This window comes from Onychostruthus taczanowskii, unplaced genomic scaffold (genome assembly GCF_017590055.1).
Source record: "Onychostruthus taczanowskii isolate IOZ18803 unplaced genomic scaffold, ASM1759005v1 scaffold28, whole genome shotgun sequence".
NCBI classification, from domain to species: domain Eukaryota; kingdom Metazoa; phylum Chordata; class Aves; order Passeriformes; family Passeridae; genus Onychostruthus; species Onychostruthus taczanowskii.
In genome coordinates, this window is record NW_024500128.1 from 4,856,859 (window position 1) to 4,876,613 (window position 19,755).

General features: G+C 39.6%; 1 protein-coding gene across 5 annotated transcripts in view; it reads left to right on the forward strand.

Annotated features, from left to right (window-relative positions):
- Positions 1-19,755, forward strand: part of LOC121337669 (myosin VIIA and Rab interacting protein) — a 208,160-nt gene that overhangs the window by 149,111 nt on the left and 39,294 nt on the right. For 3 of the 5 annotated variants that reach the window (XM_041407891.1, XM_041407895.1, XM_041407893.1), the window contains exons 4-8: positions 4,518-4,654; positions 6,977-7,060; positions 7,656-7,753; positions 8,081-8,161; positions 9,728-9,877. In XM_041407891.1, coding sequence (XP_041263825.1) covers positions 4,518-4,654; positions 6,977-7,060; positions 7,656-7,753; positions 8,081-8,161; positions 9,728-9,877 — 550 coding nt within the window. The remainder of the gene's footprint in view (positions 1-4,517; positions 4,655-6,976; positions 7,061-7,655; positions 7,754-8,080; positions 8,162-9,727; positions 9,878-19,755) is intronic. The other 2 variants (XM_041407892.1, XM_041407894.1) reach the window with 1 other exon arrangement.

Consider the following 19,755-nt stretch of genomic DNA (forward strand, 5'->3'; position numbering starts at 1 on the left):
TCCACCGGTGTCCCAGCTCTGACAGAGCTCAGTAGTCATTCTTCTCCTGGCTCCCAGCCCTCCATCACTTTGCTCCTGGCTGGGCCTCCAGGCAGTTCAGTGAGCCCAGGGAATGCTTTCAAAGAGTGAAAACTAAACATTGATGTTGCTTTTCTGCTGACAATTTGCATTTCTAATATTTCTTAAGTTTGATGTGGTTGTGTTGTGCTTTGGAGCTTTCACACAGAGCAGCAGTTCTGACCTGTCCATAGTCCTGTATTTCACAGAGGGGTTTGATTGGCCTTTTAAATTTTCTTAATTTTAAAAAATTGTTACATCATTGTTACAAGAAGATATCTTAACACAGGTATGAAAAGCTAAAAAGGGAGGCTTCGTTATCCAGTGAAAGTCAGTAGCAAGGAAAATCCAAGTGATTATGTGTTCACCCTCACAAATGAAGTATTTGTAAGATTTCAGGAAGCACCTCCTGGCTTGGAGAAACTAGACTGCAGCTCAGTAAGTGACTAGTTCATCTTGGGGTGGAGGGGGAAACTTCTCACAAAGTTCATGGGAAAATGAAAACATGGGAAAATATTGTTACAAAGCACTTCTTCATAGTCCAGCTTGTATTACAAATAGAGATTGAGGTCATACGTATTAAATTGGTACTACCTTTTAGAGAAAAGTACTTGCAGAAGCTTCATATTGCCTTTAGACCAAGTAAAACCTCTCAGCTTTTTAGAATAAAAAAGAATTAAACTGGTAAATCAGTCACAAAGGAGTCTCAGTCTACAGTTTTGAGTACTGTGAGTGATGTCTTTTATGTGATTGTCTTCTGATCATCACTAATAATGAGGGAGGTGGTTCATGTCCCCACTTCCCAGTACAGCTGGTGTACTTTTTTTTCTGAAGGAAATGCTAGATCTTCACTATTTGGGTAAGAGGTGAGAAGTGTACTGGATACAAACTGTAAAGATTTTAATGAGCTCAACCCTTTCTTATGGTGCTGCTTGATTAAGACAAACACATTGTGGCACTAAAAAAGAGACAGGAGCTTTATAGTACTTGTTCAAGTTTTAATGTTAAATCAAAAGCATCTTCCTGGCTTTCACACTTTCTAATAAGACAGAATTTAAAAATCACAGTATTGTCCTCTGCCAAAAGCACTTCAAAATGCAACTCAAATCCATGGCAGTATTATATAACATAAATAATGTCCTTAGTGTTTAAAGCTATTTGTCAATAAAGACAGAACAGTCTTTGTTGCACAGAAAGGGGAAAAAAATGGCTTCAACTAGTCCTGCTTCTTTAAAATGCAGACAAATAATATCCTTTAAATGTGAATTTTTATTTCACAGAGAGAACTTGCACACTTTCTGTTAAAGCTAATAAGGGAAGTGTTTCATTCCAACAATTTAATGCTAGCACTGTCATAGACTTTCATTATTCTGGACTCATGGACGGCTTTTGCAGCAAACAGCTTTAAAATATAGGTCAGCATTAAAGGATTTTGAAATGAGGTGGAAATGCTCTTATTTCTCTTTTGAGTGAGTCCTTTATTTTAGTATCTATAAGAGAAGTTCTCTCTTCTCCAAATCCTTTCTCCGTAGGAGGAATCAGCAGGGACATTGTGACTTATTTGAAAGTTAAGAGGCTGAAAAGCTTTAGAGGAGGCATTGTAATCTGTTATAAAACATGTTCAGGACCTAGGCATAGATTTGGAGTGTTGGTAGCTCTCCAGCTCATAGGAGAGAAGCATGAGATGATTAGATTACTCACAAAGTGTTAATCCTGCAGCGATGAGGAAATTTTAAAAAAAAAAAAATCCTTGTGTTTACACTGATTAACTAGTACAAAGACGCAAGAATCTCCTTTCACAGTTGCTTTGAGATGTATAATCTCTATCCTTTTGACTCTTCCAAGTTCACATACAGAAAATGTTATCATTACAAATAAAACAACTGGTTTAGTTGCAAAGCATTCTCACCTCCTCAAGCAACCAGTGCTGTTAGCATTCTGCATTTATACAAAAAGTATTGATCAAGCCCAGAAAAACATGGTGACACAGGGAAAAAGATGGGGAAGCAAGCTTGCAATGAATCACATGTTTTGTTTTCCCAGGCTGCCAGGTCAGTATTCATAACTGGCTATCCTAACTCACACAGAGCATTCAAAGATAGGTGACTCTCTCTTTTTTTTTTTTTTTTATCACTCTGAATATTAAGAACCTGGTCTACTTGGCTTCCAAGATTACAAGTTTAGCATTTTGAGCTAGTGCAGCTGAAGTTACTTGCTAAACATGCTGAGGGAGTTGGTAAGGATCTAAGGATCTTCAAAGCTCTAAAACAATGCATTTGAGGACTCCCAGTGCTGTGAGTCCCCTAGTGGTGATGGTGGTGCAATACTTTTTTGTGGACAGCTTGGAGAGCACTGCATTTACTGGGCAGAAGGAGCATCCTTTCTGGTCAATAGCTCCTGCTAAGCCAGTTCAACCCAGTCATGCTGTTTTATACTTCATGATGATTGTGACTCTGTGTTATTGACTGAAATCTTACCCTGTCAGGTTCTGTAGAAACTCAGTGGACAAAAGTGAATGAAATTCAGCAAGCAGAAGACAGCATTCTGATGCAATTTACAAGAGAGCAATTGTTTCCTGCCCACAAAGGAGGCAGATTCTCAAAACGCCAAAGAATTGCAGGTTTGGGAGAGAAATTTTCTTCTGTTCAGATAAATCAGTGTGCCAGCAGCGATTTGGTCAGTGGGTCAGGTCTTGAACAGGCATCATAGCAGATCCCTTGGTGGCATCATTATGGGGATTCATAAACCCTGTACTTCACAGACGGGCCAAGGCATGCTTCCCATTGTTTGTGTGTTTCATCAGAATCATCTGTGCACCACATATTAAGATGTTTTCCAAAAATAAAAAAGGATTTTTGTCCTTGTCACATGTTAGTAATATTTGTAGAATAGTGAGTATTGGAACTAATCAGCCTCCTGGGAATCATAGTTAGGCTTGGGATATTACTGTGCAAATAGATATTAAAGGGCTAATATTCTTTCATTATCTGCAAACATCTCTCCTGCATCTACTTGCTGAGACAGAATGCAGAAAAAAAGAGACTTCTGTTCCATTATGAGCTTTTTCTTCAATAGAGCAGCTAATGAAACTTTAAGGGTTCACAGTTTGAATACGATAGGCTTCAGTGGTTTTTATTTTTAATTTCCCACTGCTGGTGTTTGCTACTAAGCACTTTCTGGTGATGGCAGACAAGTGGACTGTATCATGATGTTCTGCTTTTCATGAAGTGGATGTTCATTTTTATCTTAAAATTCTGAATTCAGACTGGAAACAAGTAGTTGAACCCCCAGGCTTGGCATGTTTGTTTGTTTGTTACTGAGAATCTCCTGAGGTTTGGTGGTGCTGATTAAGAACTACATTTCTAGTCTGTCAGTAGGTGACAAAACAAAAATTGTGCATTGTCACTTGCCTTGCACTTCACAAAGAAAAGTTCAGAGTCCCTGAAGGAAAATGTACAGGTGACAGTGAGACTGTAATTTTATTTTGTTTTTCAACATGGCCCTGGGTTTAAAAAATGGAGTTAAATCATTTGAATATGTTGAAGTCTGGAAATGCTGAGAGTCTGGCCCTTCTGGTGGTGACAGAATTTCTTTAGGGGTTCATATATTTACACTGGGTACTGGCATTAGCCTTCTGTTCTCCTAAATCTGCTGTTAAGAATAAATCAGTTTTAATTTATAGGTGGAACCCTAGGATCCCCCCCCAGTGATGCTCTCAGCAGGAAATGTACAGGTCTGCAGTGGGTTGCCCTGCGATCACCTGAGGCTGTTTTTGCCTGGGAATGTGGCACAGGTTCTTTCCATGTTCTGCTGGAGGAATAGGTGAAGCAAGTTGCCACATGCCACACTGGAAGCAATACTGAGCTTGCCAGTATGTTGTGTCTTTATAAAGTGTCTGAGCTCTGGGGACAAGTCTGTGAAGATGAATTACTGTTGTCAGTGATGCTTCCTGTGGAAAGTGAGTGAGCAAACTGCAGCTCATTCTGCTTTGAGGTCCTCTGTTAGGCTTTTTTACTCTGTTATTTTCCCCAGATAAAAGCAGTGATGCATTTTTATATAAATGAGGGGTTTTGTGGCACATTGATGGGCTTGTGTTCTTACTTTATCTGTAAATTTGTGTAAATGAAGGCTGTTTTTAAACTCTGTGCTGTTCCAAGGCTTGTTTGTATTTTTTAAGAAGTTGTAGCTGAGCAGTATAATGTAAATGGGGGCACCACCTAATCTGATAGTACCAAAACCAAATAAACCCTTGAGTAATGTGAAAAAGATATTTACTTACGGCTTAACCATAAGTAAATGGGTTTTCTCCTTGCTGTAGTATATCAGACACTTACAAAGTACAAACAATAAAGAAAGTATCCAGAAATTAATAGGTTTGTGATCTGACGCCTAAAATATTTTTTCCCACTTTTATTTGTTGTACAATCATTCCAAATATGTAGTTTGTTTTTCTGTTTTAGGCTCCTAAGGACCCAGTCTCTGGATTGGTACTATAATAATGTCAAAAGCCGCTTTAAGTGTTTTGGAAGTGCCAAGGTCCTGAAGAACTTGTACAAGAAGCATAGACTGGAGAGTGGACTTTGTCCTGATGCAATAGGTAAGAACAGCTGTGTTGATTTCTTGTAAGATTTATTCTTATCTACTTTAACACAAAAGCTGAGACAATGGAAATTCTGAGATTATTTCAAGAGGGTTTTTTAAACACAATTTTCTTGTTTGCGAAAGAAATACCTCAGTGGAGAGAGAAAAGGATGAAGTGCCTAGAGAGCTGTTTAAGAATTCAAATAATGTTTAATTTTAATTGTGTCATTGATATAGAAGAACTGTCTATAAAGTAAATTGCAGTTTATATTCTAGCTTGTGTCCCCAAATTTTTCATAGTTCTGAGTAGTCAAAGAATAAGAAAATAATTTTGCATTCAACATTTGGCCATAGGTGTATTCCTGTAGTGTTTGAAGCAAAATTTTATTAACATGAGATACATTCAGTGTCCAAGTTGACCAAAACTAACATTTCCTTACTTAGAGCTTTACATACTTAAGGATCTGAAACTGGCCACATTTTATTTTTGTGTCGATGTTTATAAATAGATAAAAGATACTGATAAAGTATTGGCATCAACCTTTTAAGTGATGACACAATTCACTCCTACCTATGGTGTTCTAATGCCCCACCCATCACAGAAGAGTGATTAGAGTCAGAAAATGGGTTTGAAGCAGTGGAGCTTGGTGTCTTACTGCTAACTTCAGCAAGTTACTTAGAACACAACTAGCTGAATATTTGACATTTATTTGATTTATTGCACCAGACAATTTACTCGTGTAATTCTTTCAAAATTTGTAAATAGACTGTAATTTTTCTATAGTCCTTCCTTTGTCTTTTTCTGAAAATATATAGGATGGCCTCTAGTCCTGAGTGGAAATTTTAGGTGTTTATTATGAAAATTGACATAAAAGCTTCTAGGGATGAGCAACCTATTTACTAAACTGTGATTTATTAGTGTTTTTCCTTTTTGGGTACAAAATTCATATTTCATTAGAAGTTGCCTTAAAAATTGAGAACAATATATATGAGGACAAGCAAATCTTGTTTCAGTTAAGGCATGTTATAAATGAAAAATGAAAAATAACCAATTTTAATAATTAAAATTAAAATTTATTTTGCAACCGTAATACAGTCCCGACAGCCACCATCAATCGGACAGCATAACACCCCTGGACGGTGGTACGGGTGAATGTGAATTTGGCCTCTATCGCACCAAATTCCCCTCGTCCACACTGGCTGCTCCCAGGTCGTGGTTCTTATACATTTTAATTCGCCCATGGAAGAGTCCCTTTGTCTCTTTTCGAAGTCTTCATATTCACTTTCAGTCTTTTCTTCGGCCCAAGCTGCACAAAGCATTCGTCCGGGAATTGAACGATGTGCTTCCCCGATTCCCGGAATCAGGCATTCAGTCCGCAGGTGCTGATGGCCCTGGTTATCTCAGATGTGTATCTCGTCTGGGCCATTATCTCCTGGGTGTCACTGGACACACGCGTTCTTGAATGCCCATCTCCCGTGTAGCCAAAGTTCTCTTTGAATGCAAATGTCGCGGTGCCTCCTTGCCCATTTGCCGCAGTTTCACCATCCTGCCACGGTTTCACCATCCTGAGGAAAGATTTCTCCCTCCCTTTATGTACCAATAGTCTGTTTCATACACATATATATTTTATACATCTTTTATTTCCACGAATTACTAACCACATTTCTAACAAGGCAGAAGTGGGACAATGGAAGTAAAAACTGTGGCCAGGGATGCTTCTGAACTTTTATATGATGTATTGCCTTTTTTGAACCATAGTCTCAGTGAATGGGTGCTTGAATGGAAGTGTGAATGATACAGCGATGAGTTGCAGTGGCATGTGCAGTCCAGGTGAGACCTTTCTAAGGAAGGCCTTTGAGTCTAAATGTCATTGCTAACTTTCTTCTGCTGTCCCTGTGACTGTCAGGTAAACCTTTCTTTCCCTTTGAAGATAAATACTAGTATAGATGTCTGGGTTTTGCTTTATTTATACAGCATTGCCCTTTAAAATGTAGAATCTATTTCTACACCAAATGTCATAGTAAAGTCAAATTCCCTGTACTTAACTTTTGCCATGTAAGTTTTATGCCTGGTAGCTTCTTTTTATCTTTTTCACTGTAGTAATAGTTTTTTCTATTCAAAATGAATGAGAAATCTTTGATATGAAAGCAGTCATGTTTTGTACAAAAGCTGCTGCAGTCATGATTTATCCAACAGCAACAGCTAGGAGGAATTTTCCAGTTATCCCTCATTGTGTGCAGTGCCACCATATCTTGAGTGAATATTCTAATCTAATAATGCCTTGGTTGTTAATGGGTACTTCTTATAGTAACACATGATTCTGTCCTCCTTTTTTAGCAGAAGGAAGTTTGTATGAAGGAAGCTTTGAGAATGAAGGAAGCATTTGTGGTAGTGACTCTACCTTCTACCAACAGACAGAAGGTATGCTGCTAAAGTCTCATTTGATTGAAAAGTAGTGCTTACACTTTGAATTACTGGACAAGTAGCTTAGTGTGCTGGGAAGTCTTGTCCACAGATCCAACAATATTTTGGCTGAACCATTCAGCAGGACACTAAAATGCTGGGGATTGTTGCTTCAGCATTACACTTACTACATGCCTATTCTAGTGTGATTTTCTTAATGTTCAAGTTTTGTTACTTCCCTCCCATTTCCTTTCCTGTGCTCATATATTTTTTTCATTCTCTTTCTTAAATTTTGTTGTTCCTGCTTATAGGAACTTCACAAATTTTCTTTCAGTTATTTCCTCCAAACTATTTTGCTGCAGTCTAAAATAAGCAACATAAAATATATCATGTTTATTGTATCTAAGATTTACATTTAAGCAAAAACTTAGAGATTGCAACAAATTTCTCTTTTTTATTTTACTGTGCATATTTATGGATTGAGGAAATAACTTTTTCATGAACAATTCAAGATTTGAATATGTGTCCAGAATATGAGTCTGAATTTTGGAGCTCATTATGCAAAATGTACATATATAAAGAACATGGTGGTTTTATCTTATTCTTCATCTAGGACACAGCATGATGGATACCCTTGCTGTGGCCTTACGTGTTGCAGAGGAAGCGGTGGAAGAAGCTATTTCTAAGGCAGAGACCTACAGTGACAGCCTGGTAACACTTTCAAAAAAAAGTATTAATTTAAATAGGACAATCATGTTTCTTTTAATTTTGGTAGTGGTACAAACCAAGTAGATATAAACAAAAATATGATGAAGTAGTGACTATCTCATGATATACATAAAGAGTTGGGCATGGGTTTTATTATCTGGTATCCAAGATGCACATTGCATTTCAGAAGGTGACATGCACTTTAAGTGCCTGTCATTTCTTCCCGCAGTACCCAATAGGGCATATTACCCACATCCCAATCTATACATTTTCTGTGGGAAGGCTGTTTTTATGTGATTTTTGCAAATACAGATATCTGTTTTCGTGCAGGACAAGCAGAATGAAGCTTGTTACTTGCAGGAACACAAGGAGGACCTCATAGAAGAGCTGGCCACAACCATTGTGCAGAAGGTATGGCATGCTTTTTCCCCTTATGTTTAATAGCCAAAACACAATGTTTTAGAGATCAAACACTGCTAACAACAAAAAGAATGACACCAAAGTAGAAAGTAAAGTAAATGAACTACGACAGTGTAGACGTCATCAGCTATGTCTGAGAGAGATCAGTTTATAAGTAAAATCAGTCCAGTGCCTAACCTGATGTCCTACATGTTCAGTGCTGAGAGGTACCATTCCCTGAGGTTTGTGATGCCCTTTCTTGGAAGAGAACGTTCTTGCTTGATGGAATTTTACATCCATATTTCACTTCCCCACAGGCACAAAGTTTTCTAATGTCAAGAGCTATGGCTCTCCACCATATACATCACTTCCCAAAAGATACTGTTTGCCAGTGTAAAGAAATATGATTTCTGACCATACCCTCTACTGAACCTTGCATCTGCAACATGTTCAGAGAAAACAACATCAATCATTAACACAGAATTCTCTTAATGATGCTGTGAGAGACACACTCAAAAATCACAGAACTCCTGGCATGTCTGAATTTTGTGGCTTTTTAAGTAAAGCTCATTCTTCTCCCTGCATAGCTTCTGGTTGGCAGAATGAAAGTGGAGGGCTAGAGGGAAAAAATACCCCTTGAGTTTGTCTGGACAGTTCAGAGTCAAGATGAGCCTGAACAGAGCACTGTTAAGGTCCTGTGATCAGTGAAGTAACCACTCTGCTAAGTTAGTCTCCTTCCATGTGAAATAAGCTAGGTGCCACATCTTTGTATAGGCTTGGCATTTAAGAGTGTATGGATCACACACCAAAAGAGGAGCATGTTGTTTATAAGGGTATCAAGAAAAGCCAGAAGAGCAGCAGCTCACTGGAAAATAATCTGCCTTCTTTTTTATGGGTGACATTAGACTATCAAGTAAGTCTGTTTATCAGGTGTTTCATAGTCCAGAGCCTCTCTCAGCCAAGCTTGAATTGCTACTGTTTTTGTCAAGAGCTGCCTAACAAGATTTTTTGTGCCATAGAATAATGTTCTGTAGATATCTTACATTTCAGTTGTGGAAATTAAGTGTAGCAGGATATAATCTGTCAGTGTAGGGAGACATGAGCTCTCTCTGTCTTAAGATGGTGTAGATTTTCAAAAATAAAAATAGTGTCTAGAGACCTTAGACCTCTTCGTTCTCACTAGAATGTATCTGCATGTCATGGGAGCCTTTGAAATTCCCCTCATATCTGGTATCTTATGTTTCTTGGCAAAAAGTCTTGTCTGAGAAAATACTTGACACTTAGATGCTGCTAAAGTGTTACTGTAGCAACAGGTTTCTATGTTTATGTAATTCACCTCTGGTATTCCTACAGGCACTGTTATCTATTGCATCGCTGCTTATGTGCTTGCAAGCGGTGGGACTTCAGATGAGAAGTAATTGCATGAGCTGAGCTAGAGCAAAGGGAAAGTCAAATGTTTTTCCTGGGGAGGTAGCCTTAAGATGGGGTTCATTTAGATCTTCCCCTTATGGCTCAGACAGTATTTCCCCAGCAGCATTTTTCTGTCCCCTCCCACCCCATTTCTCCCCTACCCTGGAGATTATAAAGAAGCAGAAGAGCAAACCCGAGCAGGCCGAGGCCGACGTGGAATGGCCGCCATCGCGGAGCAGCGGCCTGGCGTCCGGCGCTGTCTCGGACCAGAGCATGCTGACATTCCCAGGGAGCCGCAGGGGCTCCTACACCTTGTGGGTGAGTGGCACTGCACAGCTATCCATGCTTTCTGGTGCACAAAGCCAGAAGATTGCGGTCTTGGATAAGTATACTTGCTGCCTGGAATGGTAACATAGAGACTTGCAGAGAACAAGCATTAATTCTGTGTCTGGACAAGTTGTCACTCAGTTGCTTGCTCTCCTAACATCCCACGGGCTATGGATGTACATCACAGACATTGAGTTGTTTTGGTGACTGTGCTGGGGAGGACGAAGTTTGTGATATGAGCAGTCTCACTGCTTGATTTGAATGCTAACAGGACTCAATGCTTCAGTGTTTATTCCCCAAAACAGTTTTTCTGCTCACTTAACTTTTATGTAAGTCTTCGCTGAGTGTTATGTTTTCTTTTGTATAAAGTTAGGTTTCTGTAATGTTTCTTTTTCTCCTTAGCCATCTTACAGAAAACAGCCACCACCAGCAACAAAAAAGGAAACTCAGCTGCAAAGCACCATTTATGTCTTACACTAAAGAGTGTTTCCTCCTTCCACTTAATTTCTCAGCATAATGTCTTTATCTCTTGCTATAAAGCTGAAGAAAATCTGACAAGCTGCATTAGTAACAGTTTTAAAAGAGCAGCAAGTAAAAAGCAGTGAAAATAAGCTGTAGGCTTGGACAAGCACTTTGGCAGTCAGAGAGGGAAGACAGTGACAGATGAGTCAGTTCCAGTGCATTTTGACACTGTGGTTTAAGCTGCTGCTCCCAAGTGTCCTGCTGCTGTTCCAGTAACCACCTCTCCCCCACTAAGCAGAGCCACCAGAACTGAACGTGGGCTATGTCCTAGTTCCCAGCTAAGTTTGCTCACTTACTCTCCCAGTGAGAACAGATTTATGCCAGAATATTGACTGTGGGCCAGAGCTGCTGAGATACAGACTTGCATATTTGCAAAATGAAAGGCTACTGCCTGTAATGTCCCATTGTTAATAAGTGATCAGAAGTTAGGCTGAGAATGATTTAAGTGCTTTGTTCTGTCACTCCTGGGCAAGTTGTTTGTGGAATATAACAGCCAGGAAAGAGAGATTTAATTTTGTGTCTGACTCAAATGAGTTTTCTTTCTTAAGGACAGGACTCAGAGAAATAGGCTGTTCAAATCCTCAGTCATTATACCAGAAGCCTGTTCTGCATTTGGAAAGTTAACTTTGAACTCAACACATTTTGAAATTCTCTTCTGAAGTAACAATTTAGTCCTGATTTTTTGCCAGAGGGAGGCTTATTGGTTTGAATAATAGTAGTCTTTGTGAAAAACACTGGAGAAGCAGAAATGTCACTCTAAGGTACAAACAACTTCAAAACCTCTGTAGCCATCAGTCAGTACTAGAGATCCAGATGTGTACAATGTTTTATAAGGACACTCTACCTCTTCGTACAGGGTCTTTTGCCACATTTTTCACCATTTGTTCCAACTGTCTTCCCAGAGTGTTTTAAGGAACATGAATTAATTTGGCCATCTGCTGTGACTTGTTTCATTTCTCCTATAAATTTAGGTTCTGCCTTTTGCTTTCCTAGGGTTGTGTTATCTTATTCTTTTCTCCTTTGAAGTGTGTATATGTTTATTTTTGCTCTTCTCTGAATAGAGGAGATTTTTATTAGTATGACCAGACATCCTTCTGAAGGAAGAATAGCTCCTGTCATTCCCATAGCTAAGAGAGTTGCACTTCTGTTAGGCTGTTAGATACCACAATTAAAGTCACTGGAAAGTCTACTGAAAGGCAATTTGTGTAGAGTGAATGTAGAGCACCTACAGCCTGCTTGATTCTCATCAACAGTGCTGAAACAACTCAAATTCCTTTTCTGAGCTTGCTTTCCATTCCACTTTGTTTTCATTAAGGACAAATGGGAAGCATGCATCTGTCACTAGATTTGCAGGACTAAACCACATCACTTTCTCTTCTGTATATTGTGTGTAAAAGAAAGTTATCTTTTCTGACAAAAGAATTGCAATTTTTTTTTTCTTTCCATAACAAAACCCAGCTTCTACAGAAGCTGGCAGAGAGGCCCTATGCCCATTCTAGGCAAAGCTCCTTACTGCCTCCCAGGAACTCTTGAGTCCAAGTCTGTAACAGCAAATCTTCTTGGATTCCACTACAATAAGTGAAGTTTTCTTAGTTCCTAATTGATGACATTAAGTTAACAAAAAAAACCCCAAACTTGATTTCTGTATGTGCATCCTGATATTGACCTGTGTGTGATGGCTTAGTTTAGGCAGAGATCTGCCTGTAATGATAAAAACCTTTTAATAATAGTACACACCACAGCTAACAAGGGGTCTGCTGCAACAGATTTATTAGCACAGGTGTTCTAGTGTAACCAAGGTTTTTGTGGACAGACACAGTGGCCACCACAATACAAAGGGAAGGAAGAAGATAAGCAAGTTTTCTTTTTTTTTTTTTCTATCAAAGCTGTCCAAGGAGACTATTACTGTGTCAGAGTTAGGTACGTGAACCTGTTTCCCAATAAAGGTTATTTAACTTAGAACTTCCCCTGTTCAAGTATTTCTTTGGTATACAGGCTAACAAATTAGCAAAGGCAGGACAGATTAAATCAAAGAAAAGAAGAAACATGATTAACAGAAAGACAGGCATGCAGGGGAAAGGGAGGTAAGGATAGCAAATCTTAAGGCAGTCAGAATTTCATAATTTAAAACTGAAAATTTGTCTTAGAGGAATTTTTTTTGTCTTCTGGTGCAGAAGATAATACATGTGCTTTTGCTAGTGCAATGAAACTAATAATATAAAACACAGGACAATTGCATGCTGTAACAGTGGCCTTTAGAAACCCATGTTTATAGTTACATTGCTTTTTATTACCAAAGTCACTTCTTACAGAGTCAGGGGGTGCTGTAATAAACCCAGATATCACCTTGTGGTTTCATCTGCCAAGCAATTTTTCTTTTTATCACAGCTGTTTGTGTACAGCTCATCCATACCAGCCAGAAACTTCCAGTGGTCTCTGGAAGCCCTGCATTACCTCCCTGCTCATCCAAAACCACTTGCTTTGAAAAAGTGATTAAATTTATTAAAGTTCCTCACTTCCCCCTTCCAAACTATAGTATTGGTTGTTTAACTGCAGTACTATGGTGTGCTAATAGCTATAGACATTCTCTTCTCCTTTTTTTCCCTCTTAGATTTCTTTGAGAAACTTCACCCAAGCTAAAAATAGTGAAACAGGGCTGAATATTTTATTTCCTCATCTCATAAAAAGAGATGGATGGCACCATCTGTTTCTCATTACCACTAAGCAAAGGCTGTGCAGTGTTGGGATAGGAGAAGTGCAGAGCAATGGGTGGATGCTTATCTGTTCTCTCAGTCCAGTTTGCGTGCTATACATCACTGCCAGCCAGAGAGCAAATGACCAGTTGGCAAATTGTATCCTATTTAAACATTGATGGAGTGAAGGCACCCTGGTGTGTTTAAAGTGCTGTAATAGTGGTCTTTATTTTACAGCATAAAGATTGCATATATAAACAGAAGCTCATCCATAATTTATAGTATATAAAACAGCTAGGGATATAGGGAAAAGGAGGATTTCATTAAATACACATTATGATGCATCTCAGGGGAAGCAGAAATATACTGGTTAAGCTAATTTTAAGGTCCACAGTGTACTGTATGTTGTTTATATTTCCTTCTTTTTCTTTTTTTTCTCCATTTGATTTGTTTTAAAGAAAAGGAAGGTTCCACAAGCTTGAGGTTTAGCACTGGTTTGGAAATCCCTGGAGGTTTTGCAGGTGCTCTGTACCTTTTAAGGTTTGTCTCAAACAGAAGTGCTTGAAGGAAACCTTTTTGAGGAGGAACCCTGTTTAGCAGTCATGCAGCACGATGGGAGAGCGAATTCAGATGAGTGAGGCATAGCACTGTAGGTACCAGCTGACATCAGTTCCTACCTGTCAATGACTGCATCAGAAACATCATATTAATGTCTAATAAATAAATGTGTCATGTCAGAGGGAAGATGGAGCTTTTAACTTTTATACAGGAGTTGGCATCAGAGGGTTGCATGTCGTGTGTTGCTGGGACCTGCTTCCAGTGAGGCAGTTGTGCATTTATCCAGAAGCCCATCAGCTGGATCCCAATGGGTTATTTGCTGTATTGTTTCATTTGAAAGAAGCCAACTGCACCACAGTCTTCTTTGCACAGAATGGGAAAGAACAGTGCATTTTGAGATGGAAAAGCTTTTGGTGTTCTGAAAATAATGTGTCTTTTTCATTAATATTTATTATTTGAAGATCCAACTTTTTCTAAATACTTTCCAGGTTACAGATAATACTGGCATCTGCTGACTCCACAGGTGGCACTGTAACATTGTAATCTCACTGCAAAAACAATCTGGATTTCAGATTAAGAAGGCTCTGTCCATGGTAATCTGGTTGATTTGCCTCCTTCCAGTGCAGAAGGATAGGATACAACTAGTCTGTGATTCTGACTCAGCAACTAGTGCCAGATTTTAAGGCTCAGGTTGCTAAATAATCAGTGCAAGGCTAAACACTACAGGATTGTCCTTTTAAAGTTGTCTGTGTAGCTTGAGTTTGTAATTCTTCTTGAGATGTATTTCTAGCATAAGATTACTGATTTTTCGTTTCACAGTACTACCCATGCACCTGACAAACTTCCAAGACAGTTTTGGATGCTAGGTACGTGATTGAGCCCATGCAGGCCTACATTCAACTGCATTGTGCTTACTGTCAGCCAACCAAGATAGGTTTTAAGGCATGAAAGGGAATAGGAGAAAGGACAGAGAAGGGTGGTAATTGTATAATGTAATTTTCCAAAAAATTGAGTTCTTATGTTGTTGTTTTGGCTTCATTTTGTTTTAAAGATGCTATTGTAATACATTCCTGGGTTTTGCAGAATTCTGGGTTTTGCAGAACTTAAAACCTGTGATGCTCAGAGCTGGGCTGCCTGACAAACCTTACTTTATTTTTAGATTAAATCAGGGTGTATATTGCCAGAGGAAGAAGTAAATAAACACAGAACACTTAATGCTTTGTCTGGTGTTTGAGGAGGACATACAGTGATTCTCTCTGATGAGCGATTGCTGTGCTGAGAGCAGCTTTGTAAATGAGGGTCAGAACAGGACATGAAATGTTGCGCTGGGAACTGAGACACATAGAGGTGGAGAAAAAAAAGAATAATGTGTTTAGTGAAGAGTATTCACTTGAAAAAATGGTGTGTTTATGTGTAAGGCTGCAGTTAGACCTGAAACATGGGTGCCAACTCACCTTCTCCCCCTACCCTCTTATATACAAGAACTCTTCCAGAGAGGCATGCTAGCAGAGCAAAATCCTCCTGTTCTACACCAGAACCAGGGATCTGGCTTTTGCTGTTCCTCTTTCTCTTCTGCAAGTAAAATGGCAATACTTTCACCACAGGATACTAACTGAACTCTCAGACAGGGAAGTGTCTTCCCTGTTTGTTTTTAGTATCATTTGTTTAGGTTTTTTCAGGACATATCATACAACATTCAAAGTGTGGGAGGAGGGAAAAAGAATGGGCTCTGGGTGAACGTGTGAGGAGCAGTAATGGCTAAATGCATAAGGTTACCTTGTAAAGGCATTGCATTGATTACAGTTGCATTGGTATATCAGCCTCTGTTCCACAAACTTCTATAGACCCGCTCACATAAATTCATTACATCGATCAACTATGGTATTTTATGCTCCTAGCACTTCCCTAAGTTGTTAACCTCGGAAGTACAATAAAGGGATGTTTATACTCATATTCTGAGATCAATATGAAATATCCATTACTATTAGCTTACAAATTCCTTGCAAACAAAGCAGTAGCACTTTCACATGTGGGGCCAGCTTTTTTTTCCCCTTTTTTTTTACACTATAGATGATGGTGTAGAGCTACTGGCATGCCCACCAGCAGTGGGTTTGTTGAGGAATAACCTCTTGTCTCTCTCCCTTACAACCCTCCTCTACATCTGGTTAATCAAGGTCAGCTAATCCAAACTGAACCAAAATAAATGTGCACCCAAACATGGCTCTACATATTACTACACAGCTTTGTATTCATCCTGCTAACAGACCCATTCCTGATAAGTTAATCATTATTTTTGTAGTTTTTTTAAGGGAACACTGCTTTTAAGAGAATGAGATGTCTAAGAGGCCAGTAGAAGTACGGAAACAATCAATTGCAGCCAGGATATGTCTGCCGCTAGTGAACAAAAAGCCAGCTTGGGCAGATCCTTGAAGGACATATGTGCTAAGGCTTTTGCTGGAGAGGGACCAGTCATCTTTGCTTTCTCCCAGCCTGCTGTTCAAGGGTTTGCCCTGATGGCTGGGATATCCACAAGGGGTGGTTAGGAGGAAATTTTATTTCAATTGAGTGTGAAAATCTTCTATTCATCTGCCTGTTCTTGCCCTTTTTTAGAAGGTTGTTAACAGATCCTTTGCCACATACAAGATTAACTAAGGAACAGATGCTCGAAACCCTTGGTATTTCACTCCCACTGCTAGATGTCTGGACTGCATACATTTGAGCAGAGCAAAAATCACTTCCAGGATAAATAGGCTGTGGCAGAGTGGCATCATTTGCAAGCTCATACTGTCTCCTTCCTGGTGTGGGAGTTTTCTTACCAAAGGATGCATAAACTGTTAATGCTTAGGGATTGCTACTGTATTTGCTACCAGACCTACTGGTTCTGTCTGTGCATTGATTATATTCACAGAGCACAGCTGAGAAGGGGATTTGCTGCGCCACTGGCAGGCATAGCTTCAGAATTTGCGAGAGGAGAGGGAATCAATAAGGTTGCATTTAAGTCATCTGGGTTTATGTGTCAGTTCTAGGTTGATTCCCTGAATAAACAAAGTAGTCCTCAAAGCCCAATTTAGCAGCTGCCACTCAGGTCAGAGCTTGCCCAGCACAGGATTCAGGGTGCTGCCCAAATCCAGAGGTACCTGCCCTCAGCATAGGTGTTGAGGTCCCTTTGCCTGCAAGAGCTCCTCCTGTGGAGACCCTGCAGCTGCCCTATGGCACCCAGGATTCCCAGTCCCTCCTGGACCTGGGAGAGTCCTTGATCTATTCCAAATAATTGCAGAATAGATTACTCTTTCACTAGTTATAGCAGACTGAAGCATAATGCAAGGGTGGAAGCAGGGTGAAATAGAAGGGAAGTGGGGGCAATGACCCAGTTATAAAGTCCCATCACATACTTTTGGGACCTATTTTGAATTACCATTTTGGATTTTCTTTAGGAGAACGAGGAACTCTTTTTCATCTTTTGGTGAAAACCCAAACTTTTTCATCTTTTATTGCAAAATCTTCATGTTGTGTCTCTAAACAATATGCATCGATACAATGCAAGGTAAAGAATGTTCAAGGTAAAGAATCTATAGATTATCAACATTAGACTCAATATTCTTTATAATGGTTTATAAAGTTGTTCTTGCTTTTGGTTACTTGCTTTGCTTTTATTTATTCAGTATTCAGAAGAGTGAGCTTGTAAATTGTTACTGATAGAAAATGGAATATTTGTATTTATTAAGTAATGGAAGATGGGATTGCTTTTTATTCACTCCTGCTTCTTTAATCTTCAGAAATCACTTTGTCTTTTTCAAAATTTTTTTACTGAAGGTCATCAATGAATAATATAGTTCTAGTTCAGTGAAAAATGAAGGCTGAGTTCTCTCCATCCAGACATTAAAAAATGTGCAACAGAAATCCATGAAGAGGAATTAAAAAAACAGGATAGTAATGTGTCTGTAATTGAAACAAACATGTCACATGAGGAGCCACTAGGCAGGATTTGGAGGGAACTCATCTAACTCAAGTGTCTAGAAGTGCATGTCAGTACCCCAGCTGTATTTTGTGACCTGTGCTGCACTGCCCAGCACTCCAGCGTGCAGCACCTGCCTCTGTGGGGTGTGTGCAGAGCACAGCAAATGATCAGATGATCTGCGGGGCTGCAGTGCCATCTGCTGATGCACCGATTTGCTGCAGAAACCAGCAGTGTCCGACTGCAAACGTACAGGGCAGCCTTGTCATTTATAACACATGAACACACCTAAAATAACACTTGGTGGATGGGTTGGAGTTTTTGTTTGCTGAGGAAGCAGAACTTCTGGCTAGGAAATACACCAAGTATCTTTAGCTCCGTTCTTGACATCTCATGTCTTTATAAACCAAAACCAAAGTTCCTACATTCCTGCCTTCTTTTGAAAATTATAGCTAGACTCCTGTATATTTTTTTTTGATACTTTGGGTTCTGCTGCCCTGAGATCTTGATACAGTCCAAGCATGCAGGCAGTTGATATAGCTTGAGGGACACGGTTCCTTCATTTGGTCAGTAAAAATCAGTTGTTCCAAAGCAAGCCAATCCAAGAACCTATCAAGGTAGCCAGCCTTACCTCCAGTACCTGCATGCATCCATTCACAGGGAAACCACATAGAGCATCAGCCTCCAGGCAGATTTCTCAAGCCTGTTCCCTTATTTTCAGTGTTTTGCTACCCATACAAATATCCCCAAGGGAAAGATATCCCCTATGGCTCTACAGATGAGCTGTTACTTCTGTGAAGAAGAGAGGTACTGATGCAGCACAGTAATGTGTGCTTCTGCTGCCTGCACAGGTCCATGCAGCAGTGAAGTCGGCCCACAGGGAAGGAGGATGTAGCCCATGCTGCAGCTCTAGGGCTGGGGAGTTAGTGGTGCTGGCTGAGTTTAAGTTGATGCAAATGTGCCAGCCAAGGTTGAGGGCTTTTGCTGTGTTGCCTCACTCCAAATAACTAACTTTCTAGTTTGCTATTGATTTGCAAAAAACAACAAAAGGAGGTCTTGAGGTTATTTGCATTTCAGATAGAGTCATGAGTTGGGCTGCTAATTTATTGGAGATAAACTTGTACACAAACATTTGCTTTTGTGCTCTGAAAAAATGCCATCAGTTTAGATTGGTTTGTTCTCATGCCAGGATGTGCCTCTGTCCTGTTCCTACACCAAGCTTGGCTACTGACACTCCTTTTTTGTGTCATTATCAGTGCTACCGGTGATTTGAACTGCTCAGGGATGAATGTTTATGCTTTCTTTCCACTCCTGCTTGTCTGAGTAAAACACAATTCTATTATCTCTCCCTCCAGCCATACCTAAAACTAAATTTCAGAACAAGAAATAACCTAATCTTCTACTTTAACATGTTCTTCTGAATTGGAGCTTAGAACATTGATACTTCTTCATAATTTCAATCTCTCCAGAGAACAAGAACTACAGAAACCTGCAAATGTAGTAGTGAAGAGTGCAAGTTCAACAGCGTTTTCCTTTTTCAGGGCCTAAATGTAGGGGTGCAGCCAAGCTATTTTATCATGCCACTACTTTTCTCTCCTTGAGCCTTCTGTGACATTGAACCATCTTCAGTGAGAAGAGGTAGTACATCTAGCAGTGCATTCCAAGCCAGATTTTATCAAAAAGTCACACAAAGTGTAGAAACATAATGAGGATGGCCTCAAGCTAAGCTTTGGAGGCACCACAAGCCTTACCCCTTGCTGTATTTTAACTGGATTTCCTGGGAAAATTTCTTAGAAGTAGTTCCTGTGTAATACCAATTTCCTGCTCCACAGAGACCTTGCAAACTGTGGAGAGCAGTGTCCCTCTGATCTGACTCAAAAGTTTTAGCACACAACTTTAAAAAATTGGCTTTTTGCTAGGTAAGCTTGTTTGTTTGAGCTTATTTCAGATCCTAGGCTACTACACCACATGGGACTGTGTCCACTTTCTTTTCTGTGCTTCCTTGGTTTTCAGTTCCTTTCATCCTTCAGGCTGCTCATCTTCTCCTTTTTAAGTCCTTCAAGCTGTTGTGTCTCTCCTTGTCCCTCTGAAAGCTTATCTGCCCTATAGTGTGGATGCACCTGAGCTGGCTTTAAATTGCT